This window comes from Vulpes vulpes, chromosome 10, assembly GCF_048418805.1.
Source record: "Vulpes vulpes isolate BD-2025 chromosome 10, VulVul3, whole genome shotgun sequence".
In the NCBI taxonomy this organism is placed as follows: domain Eukaryota; kingdom Metazoa; phylum Chordata; class Mammalia; order Carnivora; family Canidae; genus Vulpes; species Vulpes vulpes.
This window is the reverse complement of record NC_132789.1, coordinates 44622008-44645972: the sequence shown is the minus strand read 5'-3', so window position 1 is coordinate 44645972 and position 23965 is coordinate 44622008. Positions and strand designations below refer to the sequence as shown.

Here is a 23965-nt window from a genome sequence, read left to right as displayed (position 1 = left end):
ATGATTGTAGGGAAGAACTTCTTCAAAGGCTCAGCACCTGATTGATTGGACTCTTGAGAACCAAGCAGGAATGTGTATAGATCCTGGGCATAAGGTCCAGGAGCATTCTTTACCACCACAATAAGGCAATCCCAGCATGTGAATGAATAAACCTAGTTTTTTTCTGAGAAATCCTTTCTATTATTACCACATAAATTCTATAAGATCAGACCTTTTATAATTCTAGAAATCCCTCTGGGGACCTTCTGTTAAAGTGTAGATGCCTGGTCTTCCTTTTCTTTTCCCCCTTTCCTTCCTTTTCCTTTCCCTCCCCTTTTCCTTCCCCTATTTCTCTCCTTTCTTCATTGTCCTGTTCTTTGAGATATTTCTCTCCCATGACCATTGGAAATCTGTATTCTTTGCTGTTCAATGCTTTATCACTCTTACTTATTTCCTAGAGACTGGAAAAGGGAATTCTAATGTATTTTAATAATCTCTAAAACAGCACTGTTAACCTAACTCTCATAAAATACTAAAAAGTTGAATGGTTGTGGTCAGGCTTTACTTTTGGCTGTCAATCACTAGTAGTTACTTTTCTCATGATTTAATAAGATGATAGCTTTAGCTCATGGCCCCTTGTCAAACATCCTTTGGATTTTCTCTTTGCATAACTTGTAGTTTTGTTTTCAGCTCACTTCCTAATTCTCCTTTTTACACAATTGATTTTGGTGTTAATTTTTTTACTTTCCAAATCACCTAAGGTGATGAAATGTGTGAATATATATTTAAAGACTCTACTTACTCACTAGTTCTTGATTATTTCTTCAGTTAAGATTTTCTGGGTTCACCAGTTATCATCCTCCTGCGTCTGTTATTGGCATAATACCATTTGGCCTTCCAGTTTGATTTCTTCATTCAGATCCACATTGCATGTTACTGTAGTTTCTGTAATATTTTTACAAGTACGGATGATTTTTATGTGTACTATGCTGTTTCATCTTTCTTAAGAAGGCCAAAGTAGGGGATATTAACTCCATTTGTAGAAGAGGGAAGTGAGGTTCATAAAGGTTAAGTTAGTTACACAAGGCCATGTGGCCAGAAAGGAGCCACTATGAGGCCATAATCAAGGTCTTCTTATTATCAGTCTAACAGTGTTTATATAAATAAAAGTTTAATTTTTAAAAATGCCTAGAAAAGATTTTAAAATAGAAACTTTAAAGAGCCAGAGACCTCATTTTTCCTTTTTCCCCTTTTCTGTAGGTTCTAAAAGTTGGAAATTCAGTCAATACTACATTAAAGTCATGATTTTTTTCTTTTTGCTCCTAAGAAAAGTGCTAATATTAATCTCTTGTTAAAATAAATGGATTAGGAGGGGAAAGCAAATCAATTGTCACAGTAGTGAGTTATACAGTTTTAAAAAGTGGAATGCAATAATGAAATGTTGGGGCTTCCTTTAGGTATGTCAGCTGAACTTGGCTATAGGTACTGGGTTCTTCATTTCTAAAATACTGTCTTGGGATACTGATACAGGTGTTCCTTTATGGTAAACAAAGGGAAGGTAAAGCTATTGGTAAAGGATTTTTTTGTGTTGTTTTGACACCTGCTCTTCTGCTTCTGAAAGTCGTTGAGTCATCAGATCTTCTCAAGTTATTAGTCATTGTTTATAAGTAAGTATTTGTAGAGTTAGTCTTTTAATATTAGAGGAATACTAACAAACATTCTGCCTTGAAGGCATTGTGGAATGTGTAAGTAGAGTACTTAAGATACATACTTATTTTACTATGTTACAGAAGTAATATGTACTTGAGGCATAAGGAATCTATCAGAAGTTTGAAATAATTATCATAAACATTCAGAAAAGGAGCTGACTGGAGACCACTAAAGTATGCCAATGAGTATTGATTTTGGGGGGAGTTTTCCAAGATTAAAAACAATTTTTTTACTTGAAATTTGCTTTCATATACTGTATAACCGCAGTGTCAGAATAAGTCAATATTAGGAAATCTTTAATACATAACTTCATCAACTAGTCAAGACTATATGGATAGATACACAGATGCAGAAAGACATCTCGTGTAATTCACTGTGCATTTCTTATAATAGATGATCTCTTGATCATGGTAAGGAAATATCTACTTCAGATTAATAAAAGTCATTGAATTTAAGAATAAAATGATGGAAACCTGTTAATAATTACTAAAAGAACACAAATTACTGATGTCAGCATTATTATTTAACTCTTGTTGGATTTTCGACCTAGTACATTTTAAAGAAATTAGAAGAAATAATGGAAAAGGGGAGACAAAATTAATCATCATTTGCTGGTAAGGATCTTTATTAGAGAATTAATAGAACTTACGAAAGTGTAGTGAAGTAGTTGACTTTTAGTTATATAAAAGACCACAATATTTCTGTAAATCATTGTTTCTCAGATAATATGAAAATATAAAGTATTCCCTTTGAAATATAAAGCAACTTTAAAAAGTACTTATGTCAGATAAAAGGCAGTTTGATAGAATGGACTTTTAAAAAAATGTAAGGTATTAGTGATTCCTAAATTAAGATAGAGTTTCCATACAATTCTGATGAAAATACCAGTAGGTTCTGATGTTCTGAAGAATAAATAGGCATGCGCACACACAAACATTATACATGTTCTAAAAGGTTGATAGTGGTAGACTATTAAATGGTTAAACTTCTCACAATTAGATTTATAGGATAGTGTGATATCCTAAAATTAGGCTGATAATGGGGTGTCTGGCTGGCTCAGTTGGCATAGTGTGCGACTCTTGATCTTCGGGTCATGAGTTTGAACCCCATGTTTGGGGTAGTTTACTTAAAAAAATAGGCTGATAATAATACAGAATAGATTGCTACAGAAGAGACATTTTTAAAGCAATTTGATATGTTAACAGTGAATGGAAGGAATTCAGTTATTCAGAGAAAGGAAAAAGATGCCCTTTAAACCTCAAAGTAAATAAATTCCAGGTGGATTAAATTAAGGGTTGGCAGATTATCAGCAGCATGCCAAATCCAGCCTGCATTCTGTGTTTCTGTTTTGTTTTTGTTTTTCTGCACACTGTTCTTGTAAATAAAGTTTTATTGGATCATTGCCACATTCATTCATTTACATATTATCTATGAGTGCTTTTGCTCTACGGGGGCAGAGTTAAGTAACTGTGGTAGTATGGCCTCCAAAGTCGAAAATATTTAGTATCTGGCCCTTTGCAGATAAAGTTTGTTGACCTCTGGAGTAAACGACTTTATTAGAAACAAACCATTTTCTTAGTATTTTATTGTGGAAGTACAACTTTATAAGAAATCAAAGGAGTCACCACGGTAAAAACTAGATTTTTGGCATAAAAATGGATATTTTAGTACATGAAAAATTATAAAAGTGCATATTGAGAAAATTGATAACATGCTACACTGGGTTAATATTGGTATATTATAATGCTTTTTTGTAAGTGGATATTACAAAAAATTGCGGATTGAAACAGCAGTAAGGAAATACTTTTAAATGGTTTTTTACACAAATTACTAGAATAAATCTAATTAGAAGTTAAAAAAAAAAAAACCTGTCATTGTGTATCGGGAACATTGACTGTGTAGCTTTTTACCTAGTAATTTTATGTCAAGGATTCTTTACGTAGAAGATAATGCTAAGTATGAGAGTATGAATATTCACAGAGATGTTTATCTTGGCATTTCTGATTATACTGAATGTTGGGAAAAAATGGACTGACATTGGGTTATGATTATATAATCTCAGTGTCGTGCAGTACCATTAAATTGGAGACTGAAGCCAAAGGAAAAATCAGTAATAACGATTCTATCTTTATTTATTTACAGTTTTCTTATTTTGTTCATCATGGATTGTACATTTAAAAAATATTGCACTAAAATATTATTTATCTTGATTACTGAGAGTTTTGGTACCTTGATTTTGTGACTGAGGGAAGTCTCATCCCTGTGTAATTTGATATGTCTACTAAGTAATAGATCAGTATTTCTCAAACTTGAGTAATGTACCAGATACCTCTTACCACAATAAAAGGGGGAATTGCCTGAGAATTCCAAGAATTAGAGGTCTGCTGGGTTTTTGCAAGTTTAAGTGTGATAAAGAATGAATTGAAATAAGTTAGTAAAAAAAAAAAAAAGTTAAATCTGCCACATAAGAGGTTTCACAGTGCAATAATATAATTGTAAAAGCAAATAACAGCACTGAAAACTTGTAGTATAACTCAGTTATATGCGGTTATTCATGATGAAAAATATGTTTACATTCAAAAGTCATTGCAATAAAGACACAATTTAAAAAAATATTCTCTTAGAATTCTCAGACTCCCTAGAATACATCTGTAGACCTTAGGGATTCTTGGATTCCAGCTTAAGAAACACTGATGTAGTAATAGGCAAATATTCAATTGACTCAAGTGATCAAGAAATAATTTTATTAGAATGATAAATTCAGTTTAATTACAGCTATGTAGAGAAATAAAGTCTCTGAATACAAGAGAGGAAAAGACTGGAAAGAAATATACCAAAAGAATTACAGTGATTGTTTTGGTGTGATGGAAATAAGTGTAGAATTTTTCCTTATTTCTATCTATCTAAATTTTGTATAATGTGTATTACTTTTATAATAAACAGCAACTTAAAATACTGTAATAGTAAGAATTTTCAAAAAAATTGAAATATCTAGTGTTACGGGTTAATTGGGTACTTTCATTTTTTGCCTTTTGCTTTCTCAGCATATGCAAACTTATACCCTTATTGTAATTACAGTTTGCTATTATTTCTTATAAATGGTAATAGTATGAACATTTTCTTCCTCCCCTGTGTAGCCAAAGGAAATTATGTTGAATGTCTGGATTTCTTTAGATACATTGTATTTATTCTTTTCCCTAAATACTTATTTATTTTCTTTTTTAAAGGAGTATAGTCATGGCCAACAGCAAAAAACTCAAGAAGGGGAATTGAAAATTAGTGCTGTCTTTTCAGTCAGTGGCAGTCCTCTTGGTAAGAAACAGAACTGAGTAAATACATCGTGTTTATTTATTCTGACCGGTGTGACAAGAGGAAGTATCTACTTGTGTTAGTAAACTAGGCAGTTCTCTGCCCATTTAGAATGGCTTTAATTATATATTACATAATTAGTTTTGGGTTTCAACACTAGTTCTAGAAGAGAAATAAAGTATATATACTTAAAATTCATGACAAAAGTGAAACATTTTTTCTTTTAATTTTTTTTTTTTTTAAAGCTCCACAGTTGACTACTGGCTTTCAGCCTTCACTGGCGTCATCTGGCATGAATAAAATGCTTCCTTCAGTTCCAGCCACAGCTGTTCGAGTTTCCTGTTCTGGTTGTAAAAAAATCCTTCAGAAGGGGCAAACTGCTTATCAGAGGAAAGGGTCTACTCAGCTTTTCTGCTCCACGCTGTGCCTCACTGGATATACAGTTCCACCTGCCCGCCCACCGCCTCCTCCCACCAAGAAAACTTGTTCAAGCTGCTCAAAGTATAGCAGAATTCTAAATTATCCTCTTTGTTTGTTTCCTTTTGAAGTACTTTGTTCTTATCTGCATATTGTTTAATTTTCCACATTTCTGTGTTTTCTGAGAATTCCCACAGCATGTTGCTGCTCTCGTTTCTCCTTTTTTTTTTTTTTTAATTTATTTGAGGGAGAGAGCAAGCAGGTGGGAGGAGGGGAAGAGAGAGAGGAAAGAGAGAATCTCAAGCAGACTCCCCGCTGAGCCTGGAGCCTGATGTTGAGATGCTTAATCTCCCAACCCTGAGATCATGACCTGAGCCGAAATCAGGAGTTGGACACTCAACTGACTGAGCCACCCAGGCCCCCCTCTGTTTTTCTGAATACTAGATGCTCAGATTATTTTAACTGCAAATAATGTGCCTTTTATATATTAAGAGATGCTTTTGAAACAAGCCTTTCCATTCTTGTTAGTTGAGATGCTTTATAAAACAAAAATAATACCATTTAGGTCATGTAATACCATAGTATTTTATAGGTAATAGATAACTCAAATCCACAAATATTTGAAATTATGTATTTTGTTATCTAATTGGAATTCAGTTAATACTTTTCTTATCTTTAAAAGGACTCAAGTGTGTATGTTTTTTATCTTCTTAGTATCTCTGAACTACTTCAGAGGTTCCATTTCAGTGTTTAATATCAAAAGAATATATCCTTAGATCTTGATAAGGTCATCCTGATACTTGTGAAGAATATGAATCCATTTTGGCTGATTTGGTAAACTGTTAGAAACTGCTTACATAAGTCAGAGAAAGATGAATAATACTCTTATTCTGAAACACTATGGCCTCTATTATGAAGCTATTCAAGCCACGATTTATTAGTTTAGGTATTTGTGTTTATAGTTCCTCACGTGGACCCTTCCCTTTCTCTGTCTGGAAAGGGAAGAAGATGCTCCCTCTTCTGGTTTAATTGGAAAAAGGCATTTTAGAGACTTGAAAGAAATTTGAATGTGGTTATAGGTCTTTCTGGAAATTAGTTATATGGCCTCTCTTTATGTTTCATGTTTGATTTAATGAAAATAGACTTATAAACATACTTTTAAAAGTGTGTACTTCATTTCTGTATTGTAGTATATTCATTATCAGATGCTAAGATTAAATCAACTTGAAAATTGTAATTTTTTACAGGTTTTTTTTCTGTTTTGCCATGAGATAATTTCATATAAACTTCCTCTTGTGCTTCTTTATTTAATTCTACTTTGGTGATGGGCACTTTCTAAAATTGCACTTTTATTTCTTCTTTCATAGTAATACTCATAGATACTTTCAGAGATACATCAGTGGATCTTAAAATGACCATAGGAAACTCACAGAAGTTTTAAAATGTATGCCTTTTTTCTGCCTGTGTTTTTAAATTCTTCTGCATACATACTATTCTTTTCATCTAAATTTATTATATCCCTTTAGTTTGCCTAGTGTTAGCTGGAGCAGGTCATTTTTACCTACATGTCATATCTTATCCATCTTGATCTCATGTAGTTCAGTTATCCTTTAAGATTATATTTGTCTTTTGCTGTGTTTGGTTTTACTCATAAATCTTCTGTGTTTTCAACCTGTCATTCCTGACTCTTAACTGTTCTTCTATCTCTTTGTTCATTCACTTATATATGTTCTACTCTGTCATTTCCTTCATGCCTTGTTCTTTTCCATTTGCCTCTTAGTATTCTCTGTCAGGTACTCCTTACGTGCCTGCCACCTCTGCCTTTTCTTCCCCTTTGCTTTCTGACTTTTCTCCCCTTCTCATTTTTTAGGATATCTTTTCTGTTGTTGCTGAGCCCTCAACCCCTGAACAGTCTTGATTTTCCTTACATTGTGTTTTACTTCCTGAACTACTCTTTCATCTCCTTTTTATCACTTTACCTTTCCTTCCCTTGTCTTCTCCCCTTCCCCTCTCTCGTAGGGCTTGAACTCAGTGATGCTGAGATAGAGAGACCTGAGCTGAGATCAAGAATCAGATGCTTAACTGACTGAGCACCCAGGAGCCCCTGTTTTTGTTATTACACAGTCATTACAGCATTTTGAGATAGTCTAGTTTATCTGACTATGAAATTGTTCAATTGTACCTTAAATATAAGGAAATTGGATTCAAAGAAGTTAAAAGATTTCCTCAGTGTCCTATACCTCGTTAATTTTGCCCCCCCCCCACTCTTCTGCCCCCATGTAGTCCATATAGTCAAGCAGGTTTACTTTTTTTTTTTTTTTTTTAAGATTTTATTTATTCATGATAGTCACACAGAGAGAGAGAGAGAGACGGAGAAGCAGGCTCCATGCAGGGAGCCCGACGTGGGATTCGATCCCGCGTCTCCAGGATTGCGCCCTGGGCCAAAGGCAGGCGCCAAACCGCTGCGCCACCCAGGGATCCCAGTCAAGCAGGTTTAATTTGTAAATTAATACCTTGAAGAACCCCAAGAAGAATTTCAATTTAATTTGAATGGGTGGAAAGAGAAAAGATTTCCTTCCTGATAGAGCTAATGCTATTTTTATAGACCAGTAGAAATATAGAAACAGCACTTTGGTTAAAAGAAACTCATTAGCTATTTGAAGTAACAGTTATATTTTTCTTAATCTTTTATTATTAACCATAGCCCTTAGCATCTTGAATTTAACCTTAACTCTGTATTTTGGCTAATCATCATTTAATTTTCAGGATTCCTTAGTAATAAGGACCTAACACTTTGTTTTTTAAAAAAAGTTTTCAAATCCTACGTTAAAGAGGTAATTTGGAGGATAGTTTTTTTTTAATACTATTAAAAAGATCAGATTACTTGATATAATGGTACTCAAAGTAACTATTTCAAGATTATCTGTATCATTTCTCAATTTTTCATATTTGAAATTGGATGTAATCAATAAGCTATAATGTAGTTGGATGCTAAGCATACTGAGGGGAGTGAGAAATATACCTACTTTTATCCTTCCATGCTGCTCCCCAACCTTTATCTCCTTAACTTTCTAGAAAACTCCTATTTAAAATATAGCTAAAACATCACCTTTTGGATGGCCTTTCATGTCACGTATTGTCTGAAATAATTGTTTCATCATTTCTGTTTCTGTTATACGTTACGCTTTTTCATAATTATTTCACTTTTATATTTTAAGAATGCTTTTCTTATGGTATTTTATACATCATTTCTCTTTTTGTCTCAATATACTGTGAGCTCCTTGAGTGCACACTTGTACCATATTGTGACACAGCGTGTAGCTAGTGCCTGGCTCAATATAAGTGCTCAATAAATACCTCTATAAATGAAATATATTAAAACCTAATTAACAAATAACTGAAGGCAAAAAAAAAATCTGGAAGTAGAAGAGCCTGGAGCTACTAAATATAGAAGATGAGGTATGGAATTATATATTACAACGTATGAGGTGTTCCTTGTGATGATTCCTATTATGTTTACTATTTTATTGAAGCAGAGATATTTGTAATCTTTTCTAAAAAGTGCTTTATTAGTATAATCTGTTTAAGATGCAAGATTGAGTTATAATGGTTCATATACTACTATGTTGGTGTATACTCAGGGGAGAGAGACACCATTTAGAAAATTTTATCAGGGTATTTTTTTTCACCATTGGCTTTTTTTTCTTTTTTCTTTTTTCTTTTTTCTTTTTCTTTCTTCTTCTTCTTCTTCTTCTTTTTTTTTTTTTTTTAAGAGTGAGCATGAGCATGAGCCAGGGAGGGGCAGAGGGAGAGGGAGAATCTCAAGCAGGCTCCAGGTTCAGCCCCAGAGTGCAACTCCAGTTCAGTCTCAAGACCCTGAGATGATGACCTGAGTTGAAATCAAGAGTTGATTGCTTAGTCAACTGAGCCACCCAGACACCCTTTCCATTGGCTTTTAAAATGGTTTACATTTAAACTAATTAATGAATTGTGTGAACACTGGTTTGGGATAGGATAAGGTGTGGTGTGGTAGGGGGCTTTAAAAGTGTTTTAATTGCTTTTGCTGCTAATACTTAACAAGTTAAATTATTTAAAAATAGAAGTACTCAATTTTATATAACCATGCTGGAATATACACTGTAGATTTAAATGTATTTTTACATCTATTTAAGATTTTACTTTTAAGTAATCTGTGCACCCAACATGGGGCTCTCTTTCAGAACCCCAAGATTAATAGGTGCATGCTCCACCGAGCCACCCAGGTGCCCCTGTATTTTTACTTTTAAAAGATGGTACTTAAAAATTTTTTTGAGCGTAATAATCTTTTCAAAGAATATTTTGGAAATATAAAAGAGCCCAAAGAAGAAAATAAACATCTCTTACGATCCCATCTACTAGAGATAATGAATGATAGCTGTTGGGTGTATATCCTTTTAGTCTTAAAACATAGTATACTAATTCTCCCAGCAGTTCTATAAAGTAAGCCATGTGTTCTGTTTATAGAATAGAACTTAAGGATTAGAGCAATTTATCAGTTTACCCAGGAAAACCCAAGTGTTCTCATTTAAATATCAGTGCCCTTTCCATACATATATATAATTGCCTCTGTTTTGTTTTAACTCACAAAAAGGAAAATTCAAATGATACTGTGGCTTATTTTATCTTGTTATCATTTTTAGAGATATTTTAAATCCAAAGGATGTGATCAGTGCCCAGTTTGAAAATAGCACCACTAGCAAAGATTTTTGCAGTCAGTCATGTCTATCAACATATGAACTGAAAAGGAAACCTGTTGTCACCATAAATACGAACAGCATTTCAACCAAATGCAGCATGTGTCAGAAGAATGCTGTTGTAAGTCATCTTACTTTATGGGGTGGGTGCAGAGAGAGTCTAATATTTGTGTTGAAAGAACAGCTTTTCATGGTCTCTGCTTGTTGGTATGTTGGTTTTTAATTCCTAGATTCGACATGAAGTTAATTACCAGAATGTGGTACATAAACTTTGCAGTGATGCCTGCTTCTCCAAGTTTCGCTCTGCCAACAACCTCACCATGAACTGTTGTGAGAACTGTGGGGGATACTGTTACAGTGGCTCTGGGCAGTGCCACATGCTTCAGATAGAGGGCCAGTCTAAGAAGTTCTGTAGCTCTGCGTGTGTCACAGCATATAAGCAGGTACATGATTGTATTTAACCCCAAAGCTTTTGTTCCTTTTAGGAGGATCTACATGTTTTGGTAGAACTGATTTATGAAAATCTTGTAACAAAAAATACTAAGATCATATTATTAACTTAATATTTTTACAGATAAATAGTACTTGTCAAATGAATGTGTATGAAAAATCTTTAAAGTGGCATGTTTTTTTCTTCATACATTTGAAATACATGCTTTTAGGGCATGGCATTTGTATTTCAAATATGATTTATGTTTTTGAACAATATTTTGAAAATGCACAAAGAAGAAAAATAATGCATCTCCCAGAGATAACCAATTCTCATCTTTTTGGTGAATAGCTGTCTTTGTAATATATTTTGGTTATACTTTTTTATTTGACAAGGTAAGGTCCAAGTTACATATATATTCTTTCAATCAGTTCCATATAAATGAAATTGCAATTCAGAAAATGAAAATCTAACCATTAATTGTTTTTAAAAGGTTTTTCCTTTTCTTCCTGAAATAAGAAAAAATAAATGTAAATTATATATTATTTTGTGAATTGATGAGGTTTATAGAAGATGAATTGGATGAATGCTATATGACAAATGCCTTTTATGCAGTTTCATTTTTACTGTATTTGTATTTTGTTAGTAAATTTAGATTTTAAAATTCATAAATCCAAAGGAGTGGTAAGAACCTTTTATATTTTGAATTTTACAGGGCCTTCCTGTTTCAGTGCATTAGCAGATCATTCTTTTCCTTGAAATAGTAAATTTCTATACAGTCTACCATGATGAGTGAGTGTAATGTCGATTGAGAAGTTTCTTTTAAAGCATTCTTAATACTTTGCAGTGAATTTGGAAATTTCAGTTACACGGTGTTGCCATTTATTTCTTGTTATTATGAAGCACATTTATTCCTTCCTCTAGAAACACCTGGTTTTGCTTTCACGGGGGGGGGGGGGGGGGGGGGCGGGGGGAACCCGGAACCCGGGGAACCCAGTATCCTCATGAGCTTATCCTTGTCCAAAGGACTATTTTCCTGATACTGTATCAAGTACTAAAAGTTACTTGGAATCAGTCCATTGAAAGATGGTTCATACTCCACAAGAGAAGGAGAAATAGGTTGAATCATCTTAATTTTAAATTTATTTATTATTTTTCATTTAGCCAATATCTATTAAATATCTCACATATTAGCCTGTACTGTGGTGTAGAGAAAGAACATGAATTTAGAAGTAAAGCAGATCTTGATTTTATTCCTTGACTCTATTCAAATAGAATTTTACCATGGGGAAAGCAGTTAAACTCCCTGGGTCCATTTTCTTATCTGTGAATGGGTATTGTATTATTACTGTTATTGGGATGCTGTTAGGCTTATGTGAAGTAAGAATGAGAAAGTACCTCGTATACCTGGTGTATTGAAGTTGGTCATATCTGCTGCTTTCTTTCCTTCCTTATGTATAACTCATTGAACAAACATTATATGTGATTCCTGCTTTGAGGGGCTATGTATCTCCTGGAGGAGATAGATTAATAACTGAGTGGAGATGCTGTGATGGAAGTATTATGGTGTATAGCAGGGCACAGAGGAAACATGATCGGTTCTACTTGCTAGGACAAGATGAGACTATCAGCAAAACTTCACAGAGATCATGGGTACTGGATATACTTCATAAGTTATTCTGAATGTGTGAAATGTTATTAGTATTTAGCATTATTTGCTGCTGGGTCCCTAATTTAGTGGGAACTGAAGATAACTGACTCATTGATTGCTTATATTTAGACACTTGTGATCTCCAAAGTTGCTCCCACTTTAATGCTTACTTGCTTATTGCTTTGTGTGCTTTGTTGTTATTAGTGGTAGAAAATTGGTAGTGAATTTTCTGTTAAGTTTATTCTCTTGAATTCACGTTTTATTGCCTTATATAGCACCTTCTGTAGGGGAGTTCTGATTTTTAGCATAGTGTAAGAGCATGAATTCCCTGTTGTGTAATTTTTAGAAATATCATTTTTGAAACTATATTACAGTCAATTAATAGATCCCCAAATTAATTGCCAAGTTGTGGTCAGCATTAGTTTTGAATGAAATATAGTAGAATGGAAAATATAAAAATGTATCACATGTTAACATGATTTATATTGTTTTGTGAAACTTTTTTTTTAGTTTTATGTACATATATGTATGTATCATACACAAACAGAACTTCAGAAGTACGTACTGGGTCACTTTAAAATATATTTCTTACTGAGGATTGTAATCGTAAAAGTTTGAAAGCCACTAATTTAAAATATTTCAACAGTGTTAAGTATAAACATTTCAAAGAATTATGCTTTTACTTATAATTTGGTAAAAATGAATGTTATTTTATTCTCTTAATAGAAATCAGCCAAAATTACACCATGTGCGCTTTGCAAATCATTGAGATCCTCAGCAGAAATGATTGAAAATACCAATAGCTTGGGAAAGACAGAGCTTTTCTGTTCTGTTAATTGCTTATCTGCTTACAGAGTTAAAATGGTTACTTCTGCAGGTAATACTGGTTTCATAAACTATATAAGTATAATAGTTGACAAAAATTATGGTTATTGCTTTTTTATATAGTGGATTTTTGTCCAAATTTAATTGATTTTTAAGGCAAATTTAAAATACTTCAGATCTGTGTTGTAAAATATCACCTCTTGCTTTGATTGCTTAATTTATGTTTATTTATTTGCTTGCCTATTTGTGCATTCCCCTTTACCAAAAGAATTTCATATGGCTTCTTAATGTTTTTTTTTTTAATCCACACCTGATTAATTTCAAGATTTCATTTATTACGTAGTTTCAGGGTAGATTGTACCAACTTTAGATTAAAAGAGGTATTTTTTCTGTTAAGTTAGTTTTTGTCTGTATGTGACATGATTTAGTTTCAGTTCCTGCAACTTGACCTGGCCCTTGAATTTTCATATATTGGATAATATTTATTTTCTCAAACATATGTGTATATTTGTATATATTATTCATTAGTTTTTATTTTAATTTGCTAAGGTGTACAAGTGCAGTGTAACAGTTGCAAAACCTCAGCAATCCCGCAGTATCATCTCGCCATGTCGGATGGAAGTATACGCAACTTCTGCAGCTATAGCTGTGTTGTTGCGTTCCAGGTATGCTTCAGAAATCTTCCTCTTCTCCAGTCTGAGGCGACTACTATGTAGTCTGTGAACTTGGTATGTGTTTGCTCTTGCCCCGATTGCCTACACTTCTGTCTCAGTCCTGGTAAACTTGGATTCTTTGAATCCTGCTGTATTTGGATGCTTGTTATTTACCTGACTTCTTTTAACATTAAATGGCGTTGTTATTATCCAGATTATCTATTGGGAGGATTCTTTTCTTTTCTTTTTTCTTTTCTTTTCTTTTCTTTTCTTTTCTTTTCTTTTCTTTTCTTTTCTTTTTTCTTTCTTTTCTTTCTTTTCTTTCTGAAATATTTTATTTATTTATTCATGAGAGACACAGAGAGAGAGAGAGAGAGCGAGGCAGAGACACAGGCAGAGGGAAAAGCAGGCTCCATGCAGGGAGCCCGATGTGGGACTCGATCCCCGATCGAGGATCACACCCTGGGCTGAAGGGGGCGCTAAACTGCTGAGTCACCCAGGGATCCCCGGAGGATATTATTTTTAAGGGAGTTATTACTAGTTTGGTTCTCTAACTGGCTCAGTCAGTAGGGCATACCATGCTTGATCTTGGGTCATGAGTTTGAGCCCTACTTTGCACGTAGACATTACTTAAGAAAAAAAAAGTTTAAAAATTAAATACAAAAGAAAATTATTAGTTAAATTATTGTAGTTTTTGGATATAAGTGACTCTCTACCCCTTCAGTGATAAGCTACTCTAAGGTAGGGCATTTTGCCTGTTCACAGGTGTGTCTTAATACCTAGAACTATGCTCATCACACATGGGCACTCAGTGCATATTTATTTGAACAAATGATTCACATTGATCATCTTGTTTCATTTTTCAGAATTTGTTCAACAAACCAACAGGAATGAATTCTTCAGTAGTGCCCTTGTCTCAGGGCCAAGTAATTGTAAGCATCCCAACAGGTTCAACCGTGTCCTCAGGAGGGGGTAATACTTCTGCTGTTTCTCCCACCTCCATCAGTAGCTCTGCTGCAGCTGGTCTCCAGCGACTTGCTGCCCAATCCCAGCATGTTGGGTTCCCACGAAATGTTGTAAAACTCAAGTGTCAGCACTGTAACCGCCTTTTTGCCACAAAACCGGAACTTCTTGACTATAAGGTAAAGTAGGATCTTGATAAAGGGTTTGAGTACAAAATTACCTATCGATAAAATCATTTCTGGCTTTTCATCTCTCAAAATTTCACTACTTGTTTTGAAAGTAAGAGGGAATAAGGATTTCCAAAAGATAAACCAAATGTTTAATTAGTACTTGATTATTTCTTCACAGGGTAAAATGTTTCAGTTCTGTGGCAAGAATTGTTCTGATGAATATAAGAAAATAAATAATGTAATGGCAATGTGTGAATATTGTAAAATTGAGAAAATTATAAAGGAGACTGTGCGATTCTCAGGTGCTGACAAGTCATTCTGTAGTGAAGGTAAAGGCAAGATCATCTTACCTACTGAGCATGTTGGTCCTTTTAAAAGTAACTGATGATTTAAGCTGTTACTGTGTAAGTTTATCTCATTTAACCCTTGTGTATAACCACAGAGCCTTTTGTTTTGTTTACACTTGGTATACTTTTTTCCTGACCTAGTCCTTCATATCATATAGATGTCAAAATTAAGGAAAAGATGGTTGAATTGTATTACAGAAGATAGTGGTGATGTGATAAACATTTCACATTCTTAGATTGGTAGGGATCTTGTCATTATTGCACTTTTTAAAAAAAGATATATTTATTTATTGGGGGAGGAAAGACAGAGGGAGAGGAAGAAAGAGAGAGAGAGAATCTCAAGCAGACTCCCTGCTGAGCATGGAACTGGACACAAAGCTTGATCCTAGGACTCTGAGATCATGACCTGAGTTGAAACCAAGAGTCGGACGCTTAACCTACTGAGCCATCCAGGCTTCCCTATTTATTTATTGCACTTATTTCTGAAGAGAACTAACTTTTGTTAGCAACATAAGATTATACTTGCATTGTTTTATTTTTATTTTTTTATTTTTTTTTATTTTTTAAAGATTTTATTTATTCATGAGAGACTTGCATTGTTTTAAACAGACATGTTTCTGAGTAGGTAAATCAGTGTGAGGTAGATTATCTTCTTTACTTAAATGATTGTTTTTTATGTTGAAAATGTTTTGTTTTATTCTAGAATTGTACACAGTTGGCTTCCTAGACTAGTGGCTTTCAAATCTTTTGATTACAGCACAAAAGAAAATACATTTTACCTTGTGACCCAAGTAGATTATCACCTACCCAAGTAAAACAAAAGTTTTACGAAACAAACCTGGCTTTTATTATATGTGATGCACTGTAATTTTTTCTGTCTTTATTTTTAAAAAAGCAAAATGGTTGTCTAGATCCTTTAAATTAATCTCTTGATCTATGTATTGGTTAAGGATCCAAGTGTGAAAACATTGTCACAAGGTATTTAAAGATGTAGATACTTAATATTTTTTTCTCATTTTAATTTTGTCTTTTCCTGTTTTTAGGTTGCAAATTGCTTTATAAACATGACTTGGCAAAACGCTGGGGAAATCACTGTAAAATGTGCAGTTATTGTTTACAGACATCTCCCAAATTGGTACAGAGTAATTTGGGGGGGAAAGTAGAAGAGTTCTGTTGTGAAGAATGCATGTCCAAATACACAGTTCTATTCTATCAGGTAAATATAATACACATTCCTCTGATTTTTCAAGTTAGGGCATACATTATTTCCTTCTTTTATTCTTTGGTGTAGTATGAAGGGCAGTTTAATGATTTAAAACTTATAAGTATTAAATGTATTATGTTAAAAAATAAATGTATTGTATGACTCTTGCAGTATTAATAAAAGATTTAAGAAATTTTTTTTTCTTTTTTTTTTTTTGATTTAAGAAAATTTTAATGTCACTGAAGTTACATTCTTTTTGTTTTTAATTTCCTTATAGAAGACGTATCAGTCTTAAGACTAAAGTATTTAAAATTAGCATCGTATTAATTTATTATTTAACTAAAATGAATTGGTCTTCTGAAATTTTTGAAGAATATAGGTCTTACTTTCATTTCACTATGTTTTTTAACTACTCTTTATTGGCATCTCTATAATGTGACTTTTAGTATTTAGTATAAATAACAGAATAATAAGTATTTACCATGTTAGAGGAGCTAAGCTTCATTTTTGTGTTCTAGATTTTAAATTAATTTCCTCATTTGGCAATATATGTACTGCTTTCACCCTGTCAGGCCACAGCAATTTGTTTTTTACTCCTTTACCGTCTTCTTATTTCATAATCAGATGGCCAAATGTGATGGTTGTAAGCGACAGGGTAAACTCAGCGAGTCCTTGAAATGGCGAGGAGAAATGAAACATTTCTGTAACCTGCTTTGTATCTTGATGTTCTGTAATCAGCAGAGTATGTGTGAACCACCTTCACAAAACAATGCAGGTAAAATTAAACTTTATAGTCTTTGATCAGTGACAGGGACCAATTACTGTTCTACAGATTGTAAACAATTGTTAACAATTGTTAATAATTGTTAATAATTTCGTGAAATACAAATTTCATTCTGTTCAAATGCCATTAACATTTAAATCCCTTTTTTATTTAACATGTTGAATTAAGGCTTTGTAAAAATGAGTTCATTATGTTTTCTCTGAGCACATTGAATTAAATCAACTCTGTAAGAATGATGGGAAAGAATGGTAGTTAATGTTTTGTAACTGGGTATATATACCCTGACTTCCTTAAAAAGGATTTGAGAGTAACAAAGGACATAGAATCTAAATCACATGGCCTTTTAAATGTACCACATGTGTAGTTATGCAGGAGAAAGTACATGGAATACTTTTAAGTTTCAATAAGTTAAAAAATTGAGAAAACCCCAGTTAATCCTAAAGTGATTTTTTGCTCTAACAGAATTTAACCTTACTAAAGACATTGTTTAACCTCCTTGAAATGGTGATATCTATGTATGTGCATATAAATTACATAAGTTTTTTTTTATTTTTACTTATTTAATTAGCAAATATTTCCATGGTGCCAGCTGCTTCAGCAGGGCCCCCATCTCTAAGAAAGGATTCAACTCCAGTTATAGCTAATGTAGTATCATTAGCTAGTGCTCCTGCTGCTCAGCCCACAGTGAATTCTAACAGTGTCTTACAAGGTATGTCTGATTTGAAAACATTTATCTTGGCTTTTGAAGTTGAATACAGTCAGGTTGTATTTTTTTTTTTCCATTGGTGATCATTTTGTATGTTTGACACCCTTGTATTTGGAGTGGTGGCTCCCTGTGAGTTGCTGGGCATTAAACAATGTTTCCATCACTTCCAAATCTCTTTTTCTCATGTAATACTTTACTTGCTATCTTCTTGTGAATTAAGATAATATGTGTTTTTATTATGAGATTTTTGTGCCTGTCATTCCACCATCAGCTTTAAATGCTATTTAAATAATTGTGTAAGATCCTAAATATTTATTTTAATTTATATCAGGTGCAGTTCCAACAGTAACAGCGAAAATCATTGGGGATGTAAGTTTTATTCTTTTAATTGGTATTGCCACTGTATTTGTTTTCCAATTTTATATAGTATGAACATGTCAATGCTAATTTTTCCTGCTTTATTCCTTATTATATAAATTTTATAAGCTCATTTAATATTTGGGAACAAGATGTTCTGGTTAATTAGGTCTTTTACGTACTTTGATTTCTTTGGCTGCTTGCTATTCCTGTGTAGTTACTGAAGGCTGTTTTTGTTAGGTTGATTTTTAGTTGTAGAGAATTAAGTTTTACAGAATTCAGACATAAAAGATATTTGGGGCATTTTGTAATGTAGTCAGATTATAAATGAGATATTTATAAAATGTACTTTATCTTTTATTTAAGGATATTTGTTATCTTTAAAAAAGCATTCCTGTTTTTTCACTCAATACTTTTTTGTCTCTTAAAAGAAAAAATAAATATGAGCAAAACTAATGACTAGAACAGTGGAATTTCTAAAGTGTTTTCTGGTCTCTGGGATAACTTTCACAACATCCTTTGTCAGAAAAAATAAATATGAGCAAAACTAATGACTAGAACAGTGGAATTTCTAAAGTGTTTTCTGGTCTCTGGGATAACTTTCACAACATCCTTTGTCAAGTTACTTAAGTGGTCATAAGTGATTCTGTTTTTTTCTAGTTACCTTGAAACAAAATCTTATAAGACCCAACTCAGGAAATAACAGTTCTCATTTTAAACATAGCCTATTGTTACTGGCCCCCAATGTCTTACAGTAGAAATAGTATTTTTCTTAGTAAATAGAACTGGTAATTAGATACATTCAGAGTAAATATATAGTTATCAGAATATTACTATTGCTATTTCAGGAATATTGTATTTCTTACATATTTAGTATGTTCTCTGTCTTCTATGTAATTTCAATATGCTATTTCTTTTGAAATTATACTATTTATTGTAATTAATGCTAAGCTTTTGAAAACCTGTTTTTTTTTTTCTTTTTTTACTAGGCAAGTACACAAACAGATGCCCTGAAACTGCCACCTTCCCAGCCCCCAAGACTTTTGAAGAATAAAGCTTTATTGTGCAAACCCATCACACAGACTAAAGCCACCTCTTGCAAACCACATACACAAAACAAAGAATGCCAGACAGGTATGTTCCTTACACTTTCTTCTTTTTAGATTTTTTTTTAAAATAGGGAAAGGAATGTGAGAACTACTTAACATTAATTAAGTACCTACTGTTTCCTGAGTTATGTGTTTAAATGCTTATATGCATTGCTTAGTTTTGTTCTCACAACCTTTGAGTTAGGTTTTTTTACCCTCTGAGAATTAAGAAATTATGGCAACGAGAAGGTTTTAATTTATAATACCATACTGTGAGTACCTCATTTTTTTTTATTATTAATGACTAGTTTTATGGAATAAGCATAGACTTTGGAATTATAAAGACAGGGCCTTAATTAAGAGGAACTGTTGTTTTGTGGAACATCCTTAACTTTGAACCTTTGCACCCTCTGTTTCAGGTGAAGTCACATTTTTTGCAGAGAGGGCTTTCTTATGAATGGCCTCTTAGACAAAATCTCTGAGCTACTTTTCTGGATGCTGGGCATGGTGCTATCCCTTGATTTTTCTCAGCTTCCCTCTCTGCTTGCATGGAATCTGCCCTACTAGTGATCAGGGCTGAGGGTGATTGGGACCCCAGTATTCTTGGCCTGCCATTCCTGCAGTAGAACCTCTACCATATATGTGGCAGTCAGGTGACGAAACCCTAGCCTGTCAGCTATATGATCAGGCAACTTTTCTTTTAAACTTGGAGTTGGAGGGGATAAGAAATGATGGTGGCCAGCCCCCCGGTGAGATATGGTAACCCTTGCTTGGGAGCTGAAGAAAGAAGAGTCTGTTCTTCCTGGCTGAAGCTACCCAGTCAAGCTGGCTGAGGCAGGGTATGGAGCAGGTGGTAGAATAAGTGTCACAGCCTCCCAAGGGCAGGGCAGAAGGGGGGAGAAAGAATCTGTGGACCCAGACATGGTGCTGTCTCACGATTCTGAGATCATGACCTGGGATTTGGACACTTGACCGACAGAGCCACCCAGGTACCCTGAAAGTCTCCGAATCTGTAAACCAGACAGTAATCCTAGATTCCTAGATCTGGAAGGTTATCCTGGAGGTCAGTGCTTGTCAAACATTATTATGCATATGAAATACTTGGGAATTGTAGTAAGTACATTGTAATTTAGTGAGGCCTGAGTTTATGCATTTCTTACTAGCAGTGCTATAGAGGAGTTTGGCCTATATTTGTATTGTATTAATAATGACTTACCTAGTATTATGTAGCTTGATTGTCAGACATCTGTAATCAGGTGATTTGTTAGGGTTTGATTTTGAATAGAGTTAACACACAGTGTTACATTAATTTCAGGTGTACAGCTTAGTGATTTGCCAAGTTTATGTCTTATGCTGTGTTCACCACAAGTACAGCTTCTTTCCCATCACATGACTATTACGGTATCATTGACTGTATTACTCATGCTCTGCTCTTTAATTCTGTGCCTTACTCATTCCATGACTGGAGTCTGTTTCTCTTCCCCTTCACCCACTTTGCCCAGGTAGAAAGTAATTTTTTGTTATTAAAAAAATTACTACCTGTAGGTAATTTTTTTTCAGATGTCCACTGGACTATGTTAAAGTCTTCTAGGGTATTTTTCTGGCACATAGAAGGGACTCTGTAGGATACCTATTAAATAATTGAATGAATTCTCCATCCTTCTCAGTTTTTTCCTACTCATACTTAGGTTTCTGAGTTCTGTTTCATCTTTTAATACCTTAGAACATCTGCTTGTCTATATTTATCCTTTTTTTGTAGGTGTCCTAGGCCTCATCCAGGTCGTCATCATCTTAGCTCTACATTCTGCAGTTGCCGCCTACTTAAAATTGATACACTTTTTGTTCCATGTTAGAGATATAAGAGGGCCTCTAAGTTAAACTTTTCAGAAAAAATACTTTATTTATCTATTTATTCCAGAGAGAGGGGGAGAGAGAGAGAGAGAGAGAGCGCGCGCGAGAGCGCGAGCGAGCACAATCTAGGGGGAGAGGCTGAGAGAGAGAGAGAGAGAGAGAGAGAGAGAGAAAGCAGACTCCACTGATAAGGGATCTGACACAGGGTTTGATCCCAGGACCCTGAGATCATGACCTGAGCTGAAGGCCTGTGTTTTTTTTTTTTGTTGTTTTTTTGTTTTTTTGTTTTTTTAAATTTATATATAGAGAGAAAGACTGAGAGGCAGAGACACAGGCAGACAGAAAAGCGGGCTCCATGCAGGGAGCCTGACGCGGGACTCTATCCTGGGTCTCCAGGATCAGACCCTGGGCTGCAGGCGGCGCTAAACCGCTGTGCCACTGGGGGTGCCTCAAAGGCCGGTGTTTAACTGACTGAGCCACCCAGGCACCCCAAGTCTCTGTGCTTTAAAAAAAATTATTTTTGAATTATAATTTTTTTGAACCATAAATCTCTATTGCTTTAAAATTTTTTTGTTATTAAAATGTTTCTAATCCTTTTGGTTCATGATTTCTTTTTTTTCTTTTCTTTTTTCCCCCAGTAGAAGACACTCCGAGTCAACCCCAGATCATTATGGTGCCAGTTCCTGTACCGGTGTTTGTGCCCATACCTCTTCATCTTTACACTCAGTATGCACCAGTCCCATTTGGGATTCCAGTTCCAGTGAGTAATCATTTGGAGATTAAGGCTGATATAGTGCATATTTTCCTCAACTAAAATGTTATTGTGCTGTTAAAAAACTCTTCACTTTTTGGTAAAATATTCCTGACTATGGTTGGCTATTATCATGTTACTGTACTTTTTAATACAGACTGTATGAAGGATTGTTTCTTGTTATACTCTGCCTTCTCAGAGAATGCTGTGATGTAGCCTTTTTATAATGTTTCATACACAAAAAGACCACTCAAATAGAAGAAATATCAGAAACTGTGTGTGTATATGTCAAAATTCTAGATTCTCATAAGGGTGAGAGTAAATACTATGATTTGCATTATTCTTAGAGATGTATTCACTGTTTTATTAGAACCATATTTTTCTTTGGTGAATTCTTAAGGAAAATAGTTTTGTGAAACTGAAAATATTAAGCATCAGAAACAAAAGTGTGTTAGATAAATATTCCTTTCTTTTTTTAAGATTTTGTTTTTAAAATTTATTCATTTGAGAGAGAGAGACAGAGACAGAGCACAAGCAGGGGAAGAGGCAGAGGGAGAGGGAGAAGCAGACTTCCCGCTGTGCAGGGAACCCGATGTGGGGCTCAATCCCAGGACTCCAGGATTGTGACCTGAGCTGAAGGCAAACGCGTAACCATTTGAGCCACCCAGGCGCCCTAGATAATTATTTTTTAGATGATTCAGAGACACATTTTGTTGATTGTCCAGAAAAGCACTTAATTGAATTGTGATTCATATGGCTGTTGTCTTAAAAAAACAAACTAGCAAGAGTATTTTAGTCATTAGGAATAGAAATACCTGAATTTGTTCATCATTTTAGTACTTAAATCACCTCATAAATAATAGTTTTGATGACAGACATGTTCCCCAGAAACTGTCCTTGGTCTTTCAGATGCCTGTCCCTATGATTATTCCCTCCTCAATGGATAATGAAGATAAAATCACTGAGAGTATTGAAGACATTAAGGAGAAGCTGCCTTCACATCCATTTGAAGCTGATCTCCTTGAGATGGCAGAAATGATTGCAGAAGATGAAGAGAAGGAGAAGACTTTATCCCAGGGAGGTTGGTATATTTTTAAAATAAAGAAATTAAAAATACACTTAACAAAATTTGGGTAACTCAAGTAATATTAAGTATTGGGTAATCAAGGTGTTTCTAAAAGTTTTATTTGTGTTTAAATATCAAGTGTATGGGATTTGTTAAACTTACTGATACCTCTGAAAGTTCTGTCCTTTTTATAAAACTTTTCTTAGTTCTTAATTATTCCAGAAAAATAATCTATAAATCTTTTTTCATTATTATCTTCTGGCTTTGTTCCTATATTCAAAGCAAGATCCCTATTTAAGAATTCCTGTTGTAGGGATCCCTGGTGGCGCAGCGGTTTGGCGCCTGCCTTTGGCCCAGGGCGCAATCCTGGAGACCCGGGATCGAATCCCACGTCGGGCTCCCTGCATGGAGCCTGCTTCTCCCTCTGCTTGTGTCTCTGCCTCTCTCTCTCTCTCTCTCTCTCTGTGACTATCATGAATAAATAAAATCTTTAAAAAAAAAAAAAAAAGAATTCCTGTTGTAAAATAATCAGCATGTTGATAGAAGTTAAATAGAACTTTAGGATGGAAAACTATTTGGTTCAAAATATAAATCCCATGCTGTGAAGGTAGAAAATCGTAAGAACAGTAGTTATATGCTCACCATACCCTAGATATGTTCTAAATGCACTGTGTGTATTACCTCATTTAACCTTTATAACAACCCTGTGGCATGGGTAGTGTATACTTTAAACTCTTCATTTGGAAAATAGGATATCATACTTACCCTGGAATCAGGAAGTGATAAAACAGGAAGTTGAATTCAGGTCTGTCTGACTCCAAAGCAAATGACAGTAACCAGAAGTTGCAGTACATATCGAGAAAGGTTTCTAGCCTTAGTACCGCTTTGATTTTTGGGTATAAAAAGAGAGAGAAAATGATGTTTGAATAGTTGAAATACACAAAGGCCTTTTCCTGTGTAACTGATTCAGC

At 34.2% G+C, this 23965-nt stretch overlaps 1 protein-coding gene across 12 annotated transcripts in view; it reads left to right on the top strand.

The window, feature by feature from the left end:
- The window catches only part of ZMYM4 (zinc finger MYM-type containing 4), a 141921-nt gene that overhangs the window by 78078 nt on the left and 39878 nt on the right, over positions 1–23965 (top strand). For 6 of the 12 annotated variants that reach the window (XM_072723868.1, XM_072723869.1, XM_072723861.1 and 3 more), the window contains 15 exons: positions 4917–5001; positions 5244–5499; positions 10095–10269; positions 10379–10591; positions 12956–13106; positions 13604–13719; positions 14574–14849; positions 15019–15169; positions 16231–16403; positions 17016–17166; positions 17744–17884; positions 18213–18250; positions 19228–19372; positions 21816–21937; positions 22838–23009. In XM_072723868.1, coding sequence (XP_072579969.1) covers positions 4917–5001; positions 5244–5499; positions 10095–10269; positions 10379–10591; positions 12956–13106; positions 13604–13719; positions 14574–14849; positions 15019–15169; positions 16231–16403; positions 17016–17166; positions 17744–17884; positions 18213–18250; positions 19228–19372; positions 21816–21937; positions 22838–23009 — 2365 coding nt within the window. The remainder of the gene's footprint in view (positions 1–4916; positions 5002–5243; positions 5500–10094; positions 10270–10378; positions 10592–12955; positions 13107–13603; positions 13720–14573; positions 14850–15018; positions 15170–16230; positions 16404–17015; positions 17167–17743; positions 17885–18212; positions 18251–19227; positions 19373–21815; positions 21938–22837; positions 23010–23965) is intronic. The other 6 variants (XM_072723862.1, XM_072723865.1, XM_072723870.1 and 3 more) reach the window with 1 other exon arrangement.